The sequence below is a fragment of the Hypomesus nipponensis genome, chromosome 15 (genome assembly GCF_054491055.1).
Source record: "Hypomesus nipponensis isolate SF chromosome 15, ASM5449105v1, whole genome shotgun sequence".
NCBI lineage: Eukaryota > Metazoa > Chordata > Actinopteri > Osmeriformes > Osmeridae > Hypomesus > Hypomesus nipponensis.
Genome location: NC_140375.1, coordinates 18295019 through 18312464, shown reverse-complemented (window position 1 = coordinate 18312464; position 17446 = coordinate 18295019). Strand labels below are relative to the sequence as shown.

Here is a 17446-nt window from a genome sequence, read left to right as displayed (position 1 = left end):
AACAGGGCCTGTTTGATAGTTTCTGAACATGTCTGTGTGTTTCTTGTCTTCCGTGTTGTCAGGTGTGGTGTTCCGTACGGACACCAGAGAGTGCTCATGAGGGTCTCATGACAGACCCACACAGCCCCCCCAAATTCCGGGTCATCGGCACCCTCTCCAACTCACCAGACTTTGCCGAGCACTTCCAGTGCTCTACTGGGTCCCCCATGAACTCAGGACACCGCTGTGAGGTGTGGTAGGGCCCCCCAGGGGGCCACAGGGCAGCTGGCCACCAGGGAGCGCTGTCCATGGAGGCTGCTTGGACGGAGGAGGAGACGCCCATTCCCCATGTTGGACGGACATGTCATCATCAGTTGTCCTTTGTTGTTTTTTGGAGGGGGGGACTGGGGGGGGAGTGGTAGTTGAAGGACATGAATCTGGATGACAGGTCGTTGAAGTTGCACAAAGGATTCTGAGATTTAGAGGCGAGATGGAGAGAGATGTGTTGGTGTCCAGAGTGAGGGGATGGTGTGTTCCTGCTCTCTACAAAACCTTCGCAACAACCTCCCTGTGCAACCTTGTGTGGAGTGAAGTTATGTCTTATTTATTGTTTCCTGGACTTGGTAAGGGGGCGGGGTCAGGATCACATAATACTATGCTTCTGTGTCGTTGCTGTTGCTGTGTTTCCTGTTTACAATCGAACCCAGAGCTGTTGTCCAATCCAGAGAACTCTAGCTGAAACCACTGTGACCTCACAGGCATTGGTCGGTTCCCTCTGTGACATCACAGAGAGGGCGGAGGAAGCTTCACTGTGATCTCACAGCAGGAATCGGAAGACCTTTTCACAACTCCTCCACAGAGAATCTCCCCCGGGCAGACTGCATGCTTGAGATAGCTTGGGGTTAGCGTAGCCTGATCACTCAAGCATTTGTTAGCCCTAGACTAAGCACTGTGTTCTGATAGATCTTTGGGGAACTAGCTCCAAAATGTCTTTGCTAACCTGGCTAGCTAGAGGTTAGCGTCAGGTTAACGGCTCAGCTAGCCCGCGGCTAAAAAGGCACTTTTTTTCCTGGGGCTGAAATAGTGTGAAACGACCTATAGAATATATACCATACCTTCCACAGTGTCCTCTGGTCCATAGCTTTGTATATTGGAGTACCAGACTACAAAGCGACATGAACATGGCCCCCTGAAAGACCATGTTGCTTTTCCACCTCTGTACCACTAGGGGGAGACATGGGGCACAGGACAGGAAGTCACACAGTCACAGGATGAGAGCCACCTGGTCACCTGACTGCGTCTGGCATCGCCATGGAAACTCACCACCGACGTTCTGTTCTTCTACATGTTCTTACGGACATATAGGGACAGTGATGTGATGAAGTTCAAATTAGATTCTCCTTTATGATTTTTTTTTTTTTTTTTACTGCTTTTGCCAAAGATTAAGTTCTGCTCTTGTGCTTGTCTGGTTTCTTCTGGTTTGCTTGTTAGTTGACTTGGAAATGTGTATGATCCAACTCACAGTCTAGTCTAGTAGATGTTTACTTAAGTTAAGATGTCTGCTTTCAATAGAGAAAGATTGTGTGTGTGTGTGCGTGTGCGTGTGTGAGTGAGGGAGAGACAGAGAGGTAGATAATTCACAGGATGTTCATACAAGCTCCTCCCCCTTATGGTGTTCACCTATCCTGTCAGCATGGCAGACGTTATTTCAACTGTCAACCACTTAAAGACAACAGACGCATTTGATTTGAATGTTGATGAAGCGATGTGTAAATAGTTCATTTGTTTTGACATTATCTTCTCCAAAGTGCTAAGGCAGGGGTGTGTGTGGGTGTGTGTGTGTGTGGGTGTGGGTGTGTGTGCCGACTGAGTAGCTGTCGGGGTCGTAACCATGTAAGACACCTTGATTTCACTGCAGACTCTTTCCAGTCATGTCTCAGTCATAGATGTTTTACTCCTCATGACGAGGAGTCTAGTAGAGATGGGGAACACTCTGTCCTTCCTCCGCCCTCCCCTCCTCCGTCACGCCTCCCCCGTCAACACCATCTTCTTCTCCACCCGCGTCTTATCGGCCAAATCCAGCTGGCGTCGCTCGTCTCCGCGGCGATGCCCGCTCGTCTCCGCGGCGATGCCCGCTCGTCTCCGTGGCGATGCCCGTGCGTCTTCACTTCCTGGTCCTGTTGGGGCTGAATGTGACCATGGTGCGTCTTCACTTCCTGGTCCTGTTGGGGCTGAACGTGACCACATGGCCGCAGAATCTTTCTTTAACACTCTGAAAACATCCAGTCTGGATGGATGTTGTTGTTTACGTTTTTTCATTCATAACTTGTCGGTGGCTTCCTCTGAGCAAACTCCCTTTCGGTGTGACCCCTGGGTCGAGGTGTCACACTTCTTAGCAGACTTGCGTTCGGGTCGGGGGTAGATGGGTAATCAGCCTTAAGTATTTACTGAAAAAGATATAGATATATATACATATAGTGAACATTTTAAACTTGAAAGTGTGTACAAAGCCTTTAATTATCCGTTAAGTGTTTTATCTCTGAGCCGAAGGCTTCGTGTCCAACACAGCTCTGCTTGCTTCTCTCACCACTTAGGTGGCTATCTGCCATGTGACCTGCGGTTCTGTGTGGCGATTGGCTGCTGTCTGACACCATGTGACCCGCATTTCTATGAGGCGATTGGCTGATGTGATGAAATAAAAAAATCACTCGCAAAACATGTCCTCCAATCCAGTACATTCTGTGACAAATCAGACAGTCAGATTAACTATCTTTGTATTAATAAGACACGGTTTGTGACCGTGCTCCTTGTCACCGTGGCACCTGGTCGCTGTGGCATCTGCACATCCAGCCCTCTCTGGTGTACCTGTGTAATCATGTTGTGGGAATCTGCCTTATTTAATTTTTCGGGGTTGTGTTCTGATCGTATGTGCTACGTTTCTCTTCTGTAATTGTGACATCCATTCGAGTGATTTTTACACTTTCACAGTGTTATTTTGCTAGGATTTGTTTTATGTCTTTTTGATAAAAAATAAATGAAAAACCTCCTCAGCAGCTGCATCTGGTATGGGGACAGCTAAGACCCAAACTCTCCTCCTCACCCCTCACCTCCCCCCACCTCCCTCCTCCCAACCCCCCACCTCCCTCCTCCCAACCCCCCACCTCCTCCCTCCTTCCCACCCCCTCACCTCCCCACAAACTCCTCCCACCCCAACGCGTAGTACAACATTCTGCTGTAGTACAAGACTGTAAACAGGAAACTAAAATAAAGAATATATATATAATAATACGGGTCTTTTTTGTCTACCTGACTGTATAACTATGAGTCATCTGCAGGCCTATAATGTGCCCTTTTAGCCACAGGATGTGAAGCAAGCAGCTTATACCTCTGGGGGGCAGTAGAGGGGCAAAGTGTGTGTGTGTACACTGTGTGTGTGTGTACACTGTGTGTGTGTGTACACTGTGTGTGTGTGTGTGTACACTGTGTGTGTGTGTACACTGTGTGTGTGTGTACACTGTGTGTGTGTGCGCTTGCATGTCCTCCACCTTCTCAGCAAACAGAGCCCTTCCTCCTGCACAAACTCCCTCCCTTCCCCGGCGGGCGCTGATCCCTCCCTGCCTCCCTCTCCAGCCTGCAGCTTTATCTGCCCCGGCAGGATGTGCTCTCCCCACAGACGTATCCTGCACTCATCCTAGCAGCCGGTGCCCCAGCAGAGGGAGGGACACGAAGCACACAGAACAGCCTGTCTGAGAGGAACAGCATCAGAAGTCAGAGCTTCTGCTGTCTCTGAACCATCCTTAAGAGTTGGGACTGAAGGTTGAAGGTTTGGGGTCCTGTACAAGAGCTCAGGAAGGGAACCAGGGGAGCTGGGAACAGGAAGAAGAGAGGACGAGGATCAACAAAGAAGAGGAGATTATTGGGTTTGTTTCTTGTTTTCTATTCCTACTTTTTCTGAAGTTTTCCTGGTGCTCAGATGATGCAAGGTGCATTTTTGTTCCAGTCCTGGAGCCTAGCCAGTTTAATATAACATCAGAACGTATCTTAAACTTGACTAATCTCCTCAAGCAGTCATTCGTTTGCTCAACATAACGTTAGCAAGGGCAACTTACATGCTGTGGTTACAGAAAGATAAGAGATCCCAAACAATCTGCAGTCCTTCCAGATCAGGTGTTTTATTGATGGTGCCTGACCTTACTGTCCAGTCCCAGGTATTCAGATCATGCCTACCTGGTGCAGACAAGCCAACACTCAGCCTGCTGGATGAGCACCTGGGCTGTAGCTGTAGGCCAGTTCAGGACAGTCCCTGGAGAGGGACATGGAAGATAAGCGTCTCATTTAATGCTAATGCCAAACGCAGGGAGCCTGGCTTCAAATCCGACTGAGGCCGTTTCCTGCATCCCCCCCCACCCCCCCCCCCAGCCTCTCTCGCCAAACTGTTCAATCAAAAATAAAAGCTGATAAAAGCCCAAATCTTAAACTGTAAGAAAGGCTGCTGTGTTTAACCCAGACAGGACTGTTACCCTGGGTAACAGTACCCTGGCTCGGGCACTCTGCTGCGGGCGTAGCTCCCACCCACAGGCTGATGAGAAGCATGCACTCACACTCACCTGCTAAATAGCAGACGTGCTGACTGGGGACTGAAATGAATCCTGAACAGACTAATTAGAATCCTCTGGACTTCCTGAGATCCTCCTCCCCTGGTGTTCTAAGGTAATGGGGCTAACCTGCAGTGGGATGTTGTTCAGGAGGCAGTACAGTAGCAGTGCAGTAGGACCACAGGAGACCCCCTTATGGGCGTAATTGAAGTCAGATGAAGCCACTCCCGGTATTTGAATGTTGTGATGCTGTGAGAAGATGAAAGCACAGCTGCAGCACCCACAGACCCCAAGCAAGCATGAGCCCACTAACTAGCACATAACACAGATTAACTTAATATCTACTAACAGGTTAACACACTAATCATCAGGGTGATGTTTCTCATCAGTCGTGCTTTTCGTGAGGACGTTTTCCCCGTGGAAGCCGGTATTGGTGAAGGGGTATGAGTGAAGGGTTCAGATAATTATGTTTACATATTTAGAATGTATGTATTGTTGATAAGAATTGTAGTTCAAATAGGATTAGGATTTATTTATTACAGGTTTGGATGATGTATTCTAGGTTTGGACAGAGAAACTATCAAGAGGAGCAGGACTAAAGAATTCAAATGTACCTTTACCACACCTGTTCCACAGCAACTGTTCCAACAGGCCAATAAACTTGAAACCTGAACCCAAGGTAGCACTGACATCAGGATGACAACGGAGAACTTTCTGTGCCGCAGATCCCTGTGGAACCGAGAACGTCCGTCGACCATGAAGAGGAGAGGGGAGGAGGGGGATGACAGCAGCAACCTCATCCCCATGACGGGGCAGACAGAGCCCAGCTACGGCAGCATGGAGGGAGAGGTGAGGGGTCCTGGGTGGCAGCATGGAGGGAGAGGTGAGGGGTCCTGGGTGTACAGGGGTGTTGGGGTGACGTGGGCCGCGTCAACACCCTCTCGGGCGTGAGCCTCCTGTTGTGATCCGGCTGCTCTAATCAGTGACTCTGAACACAAAGACAGGAAGTTAATTAACTGAGAGAAGAGTGAAGTAAAATAAAACACCAAACTATTGAGTGCCAGCCTGTTGTAGAGGCTGGGGGAGGAAGTCGGAGGCTGGGGGAGGAAGGTGGAGGCTGGGGGAGGAAGGTGGAGGCTGGGGGAGGAAGGTGGAGGCTGGGGTAGGAAGGTGGAGGCTGGGGGAGGAAGGTGGAGGCTGGGGTAGGAAGGTGGAGGCAGGGTAGGAAGGTGGAGGCTGGGGGAGGAAGGTGGAGGCTGGGGTAGGAAGGTGGAGGCTGGGGGAGGAAGGTGGAGGCTGGGGGAGGAAGGTGGAGGCTGGGGTAGGAAGGTGGAGGCAGGGTAGGAAGGTGGAGGCTGGGGGAGGAAGGTGGAGGCTGGGGTAGGAAGGTGGAGGCTGGGGGAGGACGGTGGAGGCTGGGGGAGGAAGGTGGAGGAAGGTGGAGGCTGGGGTAGGAAGGTGGAGGCTGGGGGAGGAAGGTGGAGGCTGGGGGAGGAAGGTGGAGGCTGGGGTAGGAAGGTGGAGGCTGGGGGAGGAAGGTGGAGGCTGAGGGAGGAAGGTGGAGGCTGGGGGAGGAAGGTGGAGGCTGGGGTAGGAAGGTGGAGGCTGGGGGAGGAAGGTGAAGGCTGGGGTAGGAAGGTGGAGGCTGGGGGAGGAAGGTGGAGGCTGGGGGAGGAAGGTGGAGGTGTGGAGCGGACGGCGCTGTGGGTGAGGTTACATGTCTTGATCTCTGTCGGTGTTCCTAGATGTCGCCGCTCGACCCCCTGGACAGAAACGTGTTTAGCGACGGAGTGACTCGCATTGGTGAGTATCGAAGCTTGATTGTTATTGTTTAGACTTCGAAACGTTTAAAGAAAAAGACAAAAATGGTGTCAAGCATGTCCAAGAGCATAACTACAGTGCCTTGTCAACTTGATGACATTCAGGCCCTGTTGTGACACAGGCTAATAGAACATGTAGAATACAGTTAAACCTTTTCATGGTTTATCATCAATCAGCATCTGGAACATTTTGTTTTTGTGTGGATACACTCCTCCGTTTTGATAGATAAACAATCAACATCTTCCTTAAAAAAAAATCTGAGTAGTTAAACAGTTAAAAGTGGTTTGTTATCATGCACAAAACCCTTTCCATTTTCCACTTTTCCCCAAAAATGTCATGGTAAGGTTGACAGCTGCATAGATTTGCCCTTAATCCATCCTGAATTACGAGGGTAACATATCCACGGTCCGCTCTTCTACTGGATGGTTTATCTTCGGTCTTTGAAAACGACTGTCCAATTAAATACTTGTCTTTTAAATGAAAAAAAGCTGATGAAAAGAGCATCCTGTCTTGTGCGATCACCCTCAGATAGAGACTGTATATAGTTAGCCTGAGAGAAGCTTCTGCATCTTGTATTATTAGCTCACAGGCTGTGCAAATATGGATTCATTTTAACAAACAGCTCTAGTGTAGGTATACAAGTAGGGGGAGTTTTCCATTTTGAGATCTGTGGTCTCTGTGTGTCGCCAGACTTTGTCCTGGTTTGGGAGGAGAGCCTGTCCGAACAGAAGGAAGAGCTGGAGGAAGAGAAGCTTAGCTCCGCCTCCCATACCTCACACAGGAAGTGGAGAGAGGACTTCCTGTCGGAGCTGCAGGCGACAGGGATCCTTCAAGAGACGGTGAGCTGGTCCAGAGTTGACATGGGCACACAGCTAGCTTCTCCCGGTCTTCTCCACACACCTGCCTGGTACATAGTATGCTAGGCTGTACATATGCACCTGGTTCAGGGTAGGCTGGCCTCACAGCCAGCCCATCTGTAGGTGAGGGCAGGCTGGCCTCACAGCCAGCCCATCTGTAGGTGAGGGCAGGCTGGCCTCACAGCCAGCCCATCTGTAGGTGAGGGCAGGCTGGCCTCACAGCCAGCCCATCTGTAGGTGAGGGCAGGCTGGCCTCACAGCCAGCCCATCTGTAGGTGAGGGCAGGCTGGCCTCACAGCCAGCCCATCTGTAGGTGAGTGTAGGCTATGTAGCTATGAAACGACACGCTTTAAAAGCCCAGGTGCCTGGAGAAGCACAGTGTCAATATTTAACCAAGTTCAGAGTCATACTGTACAAAGCCTTCTGGGAGCATGTCTTCTAGGTGATGTTTCCGCTAGGTCAACAAACAACTTCTAATCCAGTACTTGTTCATCCCTGACCAAATTTTAAAATCATTTTGAAATTGATTTGTAGATCATTTTAAAATGATCTACACATATCTTCTGGGTTCTTACTGATGTTGTTATTGTTATTACATAGGAGTAATTTGGACAGTAGTAGTTTGGACATTAGGAGTAATAACTTGGACATACCTTGTTTTTCTGTCTGTTTAGAAAGAGGTTTTTCAGCCGAAAAAGAAGATCTCCTACGTGCTCTTGAGCGCCCCCTGGAGTGTGCTGTGTTACTACGCCGAGGAGATTAGTCTGAGAGTTCCTCTACAGGTCAGCTTCATCTCACTGCAGGGAGAGGAGGGGGGGAGGTGGAGGAGGAGAGTAGGGAGGGAGGGAAGGAGAGATGAAGGAGGAGAGGTAAGAGGATGAGAGAGAGGTGGAGGAGGACAGGTGAGAGGAGGATGAGGTGGAGGAGGAGGAGCAGTAAGAGGAGGATGAGGTGGAGGAGATAAAAGAGGCGGGGGAGAAGGAGGGGAAGCAGCCAGATAGAGAAGAGGGGGAGGAAGAGGAGGAGACTGAGAAGGATGAGAGAAGGAGTAGACGGGATGCAAATTCACTCGTTTTACGACCAAGGCGCCGGTCTCTTTAAATTAAACTCTGATATCATGCAAATGGTTATTTTTGTGCCGTTGCCAGGTGGTCACAGCACCAAACCAGAACTGGTCTGAGAGCGTGTTGGAGAGGCTGTCTGTCCCCAACCTGATGGCCCAGAAGGTTCCAAACGTCCCTTCTGACTACTACACATGTCAGTTTCGCAGCAACAAGCTGGAGAGGTACAGGAATCCACGAGACAAGCATCAGGTTTCTGCATCTCTCTAACTGAAAAAGCTTGACCACGGCAATTCAATTCAAATCTCTCACTCTAGGTTTATTGTATGTGGCCTGCACACAACCCCCACTCAGGACTCTATAAGCAGTTTGTTTTATTTGTGTTTGTGTGTGACTCATGTCAAGTTGAGAATATAGCTGATACTATACTAGCTGACACGCCTGTTTGATGGTGCAATGCAAATATGTCCTGGATTCTCTCTTGACTCAAGTGTGTGTTTGTCCAAGAGGAGTTGGTTAAGGCGAGTGGCATCTAAGCAAGCAGCAGGTGTTTGGTTCTCTAACAACAGTGGAGGTGTTTTCCTCACAAGCATGCTTTCCCTGTTCTCCAACCTCAGGTTCCTGGGTCACGAGGACAAGACCACTTTCTTCAAGACCACCCAGAGACATCAAGTGGTGTGTTTAGTAGGAGTGCTCTCTAACACCTACACGTCCCCATGGTTACACTCTAAAGGGCACCAAAATCACGGTGACAAGGATCAGAGTGATGTCACTGCCTCTATAGCTAGTTAGAGTCATCGTTATCCTCCACCATTACAGCTTCGACAGAACGACTCCCTGTTCGATTCCCCCATAACGTGTTTTGTCCAGCCTGTCTACTGTAGTGCCTGCTGTGGCTGCCTGACCTTTCTCTGACCTTTCTCTGACCTTTCTCTGACCTTTCTCTGACCTGCCAGCTGTATGAGATCCTAGCGAGGACGCCGTATGGGGTGGTGAAGAGGGGAGAGGTGGGGATCGCCAGACTGCTCAGTGAGAAGGTCTTCTCTGCTGCGTACCCCCTGCATGAGGTCAGTCACACACACACACACACACACACCTTACCCTGCAAGATGTCATTGTATGTCCCCAATACACTCCAAAAGTATAAATCATACACATGTACCTATCAACCAAAACGGTTACAGACTCACTTTTGAAAAACCACCAGCCTTCTTTTCACAATCCCTTCACCCACCACCCACCTCCACCCACCTCCACCCACCTCACAGCCGGCTGTCTGCCTCTGTAGGGCCCCTATGAGCTGCCGCAGGCCCCAGTGGACCCGGAGGCCCTCAGCCTGAGGCAGGTGCTGCACCAGTACTGGGCCAGGTGGGCCTGCTGGAGGAGGTACCAGCCCCTGGATCACATCAGGGAGTACTATGGGGAGAAGGTGGCCCTGTACTTCGCTTGGCTGGGTACGCAGGGACCAGGAGGAACACGTCTCAGCCTGGCTCCTTAGGGCTTTGGACTTTGTACTCTTTGTACCACCTCAGATTTAAGGTTACAACGTTCTCCCTCCCTCCCTTCCTCTCTCTCTCTCTCTCTCCCCCCCCTCTCTCTCCCCCCCCTTCTGTCTCTCTCTCTCCCCCTCTCTCTCTCTCTCTCTCTCTACCCCCCCTCTCTCTCCCCTCTCTCTCTCTCTCTCTCTCTCTCTCTCTCCCCCTGTCCCCCTCTCTCTCTTTCTCTCTCTCTCTCTCTCTCTCTCTCTCTCTCTCTCTCTCTCTCTCTCTCCCTCCCTCCCTCCCTCCCTCCCTCCCTCCCTCCCTCCCTCCCTCCCTCCCTCCCTCCCTCCCTCCCTCCCTCCCTCCTCCAGGGTTCTACACAGGCTGGCTGCTCCCTGCAGCAGTGGTGGGCTCTCTGGTCTTCCTGTTCGGGATCTGGCTCACTGTCACCGACGTGCCAGCGTAAGTAGAGGCACCTGTGTTTATATCTGTGTGTATGTGTGTGTCACACGGCCTGCTGATCCCCCTCTCCCTGCAGGAAGGAGATCTGTGAGAGCGAGGACAGGTACCTCATGTGTCCTCTGTGCAACATCTGCTCTCCCTGGAACCTCTCCACCATCTGCTTCACCTTCAAGGTCAGTGAGTTCTCCCTTTAGGAGGTGGATATAGCTCAGTCCACACCAAGATGCCATAGGTTTAAATCACCCCCACTCCCATACAAATGTGACTTTGGGATTCTTTTATAAGAATTTTGTTTTCACGTGCTCCGGTCGAGGTCTGACCTTCCCAACATGGCCGCCTCTCTTGCCCACCCAGGCAGGCCTGCTGTTCGACAACGGAGGGACGGTGTTCTTCAGCGTTTTCATGTCCCTCTGGGCCGTCACCTTCCTGGAGCACTGGAAACGCTCCAGCGCCGTGCTGGCACACCGCTGGGACTGCTCCGAGTTTGAGGACATCGAGGCACGTCTACGAGGGTGGTCATGTGACTGGGGGTCTACGAGGGTGGTCATGTGACTGGGGGTCTACGAGGGTGGTCATGTGACTGGGGGTCATGTGACTGGTGGTCTATGTGGTCTATGTATCTGGTGGGGGTTAGGGAAGGGAATTGGGCTATTAATCAGAAGGTTGCCGGTTTGATTTCTGGCCGTGCCAAATAACATTGTGTCCTTGGGCAAGGCACTTCACCCTACTCAGGGGAATGTCCCTGTAATTACTGTAAGTCGTTCTGGATAAGAGTGTCTGTTAAATGATTAAATGTAAATGTACTCTTCCCAGGAATAACAAATAAACATTTCAGGAAGTCGCTAACATGTGCTTGTCGTTCAGGAAGTCACTAACGTGTTCCTGTTTGTAGGAGCGCCCGAGACCAGAGTTTGCGGCGATGGCTCCCATGACAACGAGGAACCCGGTAACGGGGGCAGAGGAGCCGTATTTCCCAGAGTCACGGAGGTTCAGCCGCACCCTGACCAGCTGCATGGTCATCATCATGATGGTGAGAGGGTGCAGAATACATGACGAACCATCTCTCCTGCTTTCTCCTTTTCTGTGTCTTTCTCCGTCTTTCTCTCTCTCCCTCTCTTTCTCTCTCCCTCTTTCTCTCTCTCTCCCTCTTTCTCTCTCTATCCCTCTTTCTCTCTCTATCCCTCTTTCTCTCTCTATCCCTCTTTCTCTCTCTATCCCTCTTTCTCTCTCTATCCCTCTTTCTCTCTCTCCCTCTTTCTCTCCCTCTCTCTCTCCCTCTTTCTCTCTCTCCCTCTTTCTCTCTCTCCCTCTCTTTCTCTCTCTCTCCTTCTGTCTCTCTCTGTCGCTCTGTCTTTTGACACTGACACTGGCTTTGACGTTAAACAGGAAGTCATCTGTTTTGACCTTTGACCTTTCTGCCAGGTGGTTGTGGTTCTGATGTTCCTCTTAGCCATCATCCTGTACCGGACGATTGTGAGCATCTTCATCCACAAGTCCCAGAGCACCTTCTTCATTTTCTCTGTGAGTCTCGTTCTGCACACATCAGAAATCATCAACGTACACCAGGATCAACAATCCTGATTGGTTGACCTCCTTCGCCCCCCTCCCCCTCCCTTCCTCTGATAGGCTGGGAGAATAGCCAGTCTCACAGGGTCTGTGTTGAACCTTCTTGTCATCCTGTTGCTGTCGCATGTGTACAAGTCCCTGGCCCAAATCCTGACACGCTGGGGTGAGTTTCTCTTTCTTTCTCTCTCTTTCTCTCACTCCCTGCTCACTCCCTCCCTATCCCCCTCCCTCCCTCCCTATCTCCCTTCCTCTCTCTCTCTCTCTCCTGTCTCCCTCCCTCACTTCCCTCTCTCCCTCACTTCCCTTCCTCCCCATCTCCCTCCCTCCCTATCTTTCCCTCCTTATCTCCCTCCCTATCTCCCTCACTTTCCTCCCTCCCTATCTCCCTCCCTCCCTCTCTCTCTCTCCTGTCTCCCTCCCTCACTTCCCTCCTTCCCTCCCTCATTTCTCTCCATATCTCCCTCCCTTCCTATCTCTCCTTCCTTCTCTCCCTCACTTCCCTTCCTCCCTATCTCCCTCCCTATCTCTCCCTCCTTATCTCCCTCCCTCCCTCTCTCTCTCTCCTTCCCTCTCTCCCTCACTTCCCTTCCCTCCCTATCTCCCTCCCTTCCTATCTCTCCTTCCCTATTTCCCTCACTTCCCTTCCCTTCCTATCTCTCCCTCCTTATCTCCCTCCCTCTCTCTTTCTCCTGTCTCCCTCCCTCCCTCTCTCTCTCTCCTTCCCTCTCTCCCTCACTTCCCTTCCCGTCCCTCCCTATCTCCCTCCCTTCCTATCTCTCCTTCCCTATTTCCCTCACTTCCCTTCCCTTCCTATCTCTCCCTCCTTATCTCTCTCCCTATCTCTCTCTCCTGTCTCCCTCCCTTCCTATCTCTCCTATCTCTCTCTCCCTCCATCTCATCCTGTTTTCTCGTTGTGAATTCCTCCCCCAGAGATGCACCGCACACAGACCAAATACGAGGACATGTTCATTCTCAAGGTCTTTGTCTTCCAATTTGTAAACTTTTACTCCTCTCCTGTCTACATTGCGTTTTTCAAGGGCAGGTCAGTATGTCAACAGGTGTGAGGTGTGAAACTCTGTATACTACTGTATAATCAGTGTCTATGATTCAAACATCCTCTTATGAGCAGTGGATCGTAAAAACTAAATACTTTTTAACATCGTTGTTTTAATCGTGCTGATCTGCCTCACGAACCACACGCACCTTTGTTCATCTCTTGGGGTAGAATCATTGGCTGAATGAGTAAATGTAGATTCTGTCTGACAGGTTTGTTGGCTACCCAGGGAATTACTTCACTCTCTTTGGAATACGCAATGAGAATGTGAGTTTCCCCTCGTAAGGTTTATTCCATTGTTTTCTAACCTCCTGGGAGTTTTCCTTGTCTTCCTTGAGGGTTTAGGTTGGTTGAGGGGCAGTTCTGTGGGCGTATGTGAAGCCCTCTGCGACATTGCTTGTAAAAAGGGCTATACACATAACATCTTACATGAGTGATAACATACTTCCCCAAACTACCATGCTGGTTCAGCCTGTGTGGTTAGTGTTTGCTCAGGCACTTATAGTGTGTCTGTGTGTGTGTCTGTGTGTGTCTGTGTGTGTGTGTGTGTCTGTGTGTGTTTCCAGTGTGGGTCTGGTGGCTGTCTCATCGAGCTGGCTCAGGAGCTGCTGGTCATCATGGTGGGCAAGCAGGTCATCAACAACATCCAGGAGTTCATCAGCCCGTGAGTATCATCCTCACAGTGGAGAGGCCTTTAGGAAACGAGCTAACCAGGTCTCCGGTTAACCCTGTCTCCCCTGGCCTCCTGGCAGGAAGCTGAAAGCATGGTGGCAGAAGAGGAGCTTGGGATCCCAGCCGTCAGGCCGGGGGGAGGGGGGGGAGGCAGGGGAGGAGCAGGGTCTCCCCCCCTGGGAGTCTGACAACCAGCTGCTGCTGTGTGAGGGGCTTCTCGACGAGTACCTGGAGATGGGTGAGACACTGGGGGAGGGAGGGAGGGAGGGAGGGAGGGAGGGAGGGGCAGGGAGGGAGGGAGGGAGGGAGGGAGGGAGGGAGGGAGGGAGGGAGGGAGGGAGGCAGGCAGGCAGGCAGGCAGGGAGGGAGGGAGGGAGGGAGGGAGGGAGGGAGGGAGGGAGGCAGGCAGGCAGGCAGGCAGGCAGGTAGGCAGGCAGGCAGGCAGGCAGGCAGGCAGGCAGGGAGGGAGGGAGGGAGGGAGGGGAGGGAGGGAGGGAGGGAGGGAGGGAGGGAGGGAGGGAGGGAGGGAGGGGAGGGAGGGGAGGGAGGGAGGGAGGGAGGGAGGGAGGCAGGGGGGGAGGGAGGGAGGGGAGGCAGGGGGGGAGGGGGGGAGGGAGGGAGGGAGGGGGAGGCAGGGGGGGAGGGAGGGAGGGAGGGGAGGGAGGGAGGTGACAGCGACTCAGCTTTAAAAAAGAGAAAATATAATAAAAATTTGAGTGATGGAGAAGTTTGGTGAGTTTTGTGAACTTGTAGTTTCCTGTGTGTGCGTCTCTGCAGTGATCCAGTTTGGCTTCATCACCATCTTCGTGGCGGCCTGTCCGCTCGCCCCGCTCTTCGCCCTCATCAACAACTGGGTGGAGGTGCGTCTGGACGCACAGAAGTTTGTGTGTGAGTACCGGAGGCCCGTGGCAGAGCGAGCGCAGGACATCGGGGTGTGGCTGAACATCCTGCAGGTCATCACGCACCTGGCTGTCATTACTAACGTGAGAACACTCACCTGGATGTGTGTGTGTGTGTGTGTGAGTGTGTGTGGGTGTGGGTGGGTGGGTGGGTGGGTGGGGGTATCAGTGTGTTTGTGTGTATCAATGTGTTAGTGTTAGACAGAGAATGACACAGAGTATCATTTGCAGTGTAATCCAGCACACACACCCTCCCCTTCTCTCCCCCCCCCCCCAGGCCTTCCTGATAGCCTTCACCTCTGACTTCCTGCCCCGACTCTACTATCGCTATAACAACCATGGAAGCCTGCATGGCTTCGTCAACTTCACCCTGGCAACCTCCGCCGGAAACCTGACCAGCGGCGACATGCAGTGCAGGTACCTGGGTGGGGGGGGGGGGGGGCTGTACTGTAGGTCACCTTGGAGAACAGTGTGTGCTTAATGACCACATCATACATTCTCATAGGTACCGGGGATATCGAGACAAACATGGTGGTTTCCTCCCGGAATACTTCCATCTTCTGGCCATACGGCTGGGCTTTGTTATTATATTTGAGGTAAGTTTCACAGAGCTGGGAGTCACCATGATTATGTGTGTGTTGTTTTTCAATCCCAATGGGTTAGGAGACTGTGTGCGTGTGAGAGAGAGAGGTGTCAGACTGTTACTCACCACAGTGTCACTTTGAACAGTTCCCTGACACGGTCTCTGTTGATCTTCACGTGGCCTTTCCTCCTTCCTCTCCCCCTCCTTCCCCTCCCCTCTCTCCCCTCCCTCCCCTCTCTCTCCCTCTCTCCTTCCCTTCCCCTCCCCCTCTCTCCTTCCCTTCCCCTCCCCTCTCTCCTCTCCCCCCCCCTCCCTCCACCCTGCTTCAGCACATTGTGTTCTTCATCGGTCATCTGATTGACATCATGGTGCCAGACATCCCTGAGGATGTGGAGGTGAAGATCAAGAGGGAGCACTACATGGCCAAGGAAGCCCTGGCAGAGAACCAGGTCAGACCAGCACACTGGACACACGTTCACTATGAACCAGGTCAGCACACTGGACACACGTTCACTATGAACCAGGTCAGACCAGCACACTGGACACACGTTCACTATGAACCAGGTCAGACCAGCACACTGGACACACGTTCACTATGAACCAGGTCAGACCAGCACACTGGACACACGTTCACTATGAACCAGGTCAGACCAGCACACTGGACACACGTTCACTATGAACCAGGTCAGACCAGCACACTGGACACACGTTCACTATGAACCAGGTCAGACCAGCACACTGGACACACGTTCACTATTTACACCTTTGTTCATTTAGCATCAGGCTGTGGGGCGCTGAGAATGATTCAGACTCTACAGTTAAGGGGGCCCCTGGGGGGTCCAAGCTTGTTTCCACAGGGGCACTGCCCCTCCCCCCAGCTGACCCCTAGAACTGCCACTGACTCATCTCTCCATGTTTCCCTCCCCTTCCTGTTGTGTTGTCCCTCCCCTTCCTGTTGTGTTGTCCCTCCCCTTCCTGTTGTGTTGCCCCTCCCCTTCCTGTTGTGTTGCCCCTCCCCTTCCTGTTGTGTTGTCCCTCCCCTTCCTGTTGTGTTGTCCCTCCCCTTCCTGTTGTGTTGTTCCTCCCCTTCCTGTTGTGTTGTACAGTCTCTGAACCAGTCGGTGTTTCCGGACGAGAAGGGGAAGTCTAAGCTGAGCTCTGAGCTCCGGCGCCGTTTCAACGTGTCTGGGTTTCCACTTCCAGACCGCAGCTCCCCCCCGACCCTCCTAGGCCCCATCCCAGAAGACCTGGAGAAACCCCACGTCTGACCTTGACCTCCCAGGGGTCACAGCCTGGGGTCAGAGCCTGGGGTCAGAGCCTGGGGTCAGAGCCTGCGGTCAATTGGGAGTGTCATGAGAGCCCTTTTTAAAAAGTGACATTGCCTCTAGTGTCGGTCTTCACAGAAATACAGTACTGTGCCAAAGTCTTAAGGACAAAGAACAACTTTGAAACAAAAATGCTTTGAGAAATAATGAAATTAAAAGACTAAACCAAAATGTTCTCAACATTGCACTTTACTGTATACTGCTGCACAAATATAGAAAACAAAAATGTATATTTAAGACAATATACGTTGTCTAAGACTTGCACAGTACTGTTCTTTGAGAGGATGTGTCATCCCTGATTTTACTGACAATTAACCTTCAGGATTATTTCTTGGATATTTTCTCAGTGATTTAGATTGAGGCATTTTACTGGGATGGGTACAGCTCAGTGGTTGGAGTATTTGACTGCAGATCAGGTTCAGATGCCCTCCTGCACGTTCCTTTGAATCTTGATGTTAAAGCATTGTTTCCTTTCTCAGAGGCTGTGAACCAGACTGCATTTGGTTAAAGCTCAGTTTTTAAGCTGTAGCTTTTAGTTTATTAAATAGTTTCATACAGATGTTGTAATTATTATTATCTATGAAGACACAAATCTGACTGTTTCAGATATCAGGGTTGAAATACTGAGGATATTTTAATACCTCCACGAGTGGATTTTCCAATGTTATTTCAAAGGACATAACGTCACATATATTTTAGAGACTAACAACATTGTACCGGAGCGCCACCTTCTTGTTACAATGTGTAAATGTATTTGCAACTATATTGTGTTGCAGGAATGGGCGTCCAGATGAAAATATTTTACAAAATAAAACCTGTCACGAAACCTGAATATATGTTTATTCCTGCACATTTGGTTCTGTCATATTGCAGTCAATGTTTTTTTGGTCAGATGCATAAACATAAAGCGTGTGTAATACAAGATTTTCACGTTTTGTCCTGAAACAAAATAGTTTACGTCAATAAATACTCCATTCATGATGAAGTACCCCACTCGAGAAAATTGATAAAGGTGCCTAAATTCTGTTTAGCCTTCACATTCAGGTAAACCGCTAATTCATGTGAGGAAATAGTTTACCGCTAAATCCCGG

General features: G+C 51.0%; 2 protein-coding genes across 3 annotated transcripts in view; both read left to right on the top strand.

The window, feature by feature from the left end:
* Nucleotides 1–3112, top strand: part of ece2b (endothelin converting enzyme 2b) — a 33153-nt gene extending 30041 nt beyond the window's left edge. For both annotated transcript variants that reach the window (XM_084674283.1, XM_084674284.1), the window contains one exon: nt 63–3112. In XM_084674283.1, the coding sequence (XP_084530409.1) occupies nt 63–239 (177 nt within the window). In that variant the 3' untranslated portion in view covers nt 240–3112. The remainder of the gene's footprint in view (nt 1–62) is intronic.
* A 558-nt stretch (nt 3113–3670) lies between these two features.
* On the top strand, nt 3671–17181 carry ano7 (anoctamin 7). Its single transcript, XM_084674278.1, has 24 exons — nt 3671–3899; nt 5300–5423; nt 6320–6377; nt 7086–7234; nt 7927–8034; nt 8401–8537; nt 8931–8988; nt 9270–9380; nt 9602–9767; nt 10166–10256; nt 10333–10429; nt 10611–10754; nt 11149–11286; nt 11679–11777; nt 11883–11985; nt 12753–12864; nt 13089–13143; nt 13443–13540; nt 13629–13786; nt 14326–14531; nt 14725–14868; nt 14957–15043; nt 15360–15479; nt 16137–17181. Exons 2-24 carry the CDS (start codon nt 5331–5333, stop codon nt 16296–16298), a joined length of 2694 nt encoding a protein of 897 aa, XP_084530404.1. The 5' UTR covers nt 3671–3899; nt 5300–5330; the 3' UTR covers nt 16299–17181.
* Nucleotides 17182–17446: the final 265 nt, after the last annotated feature.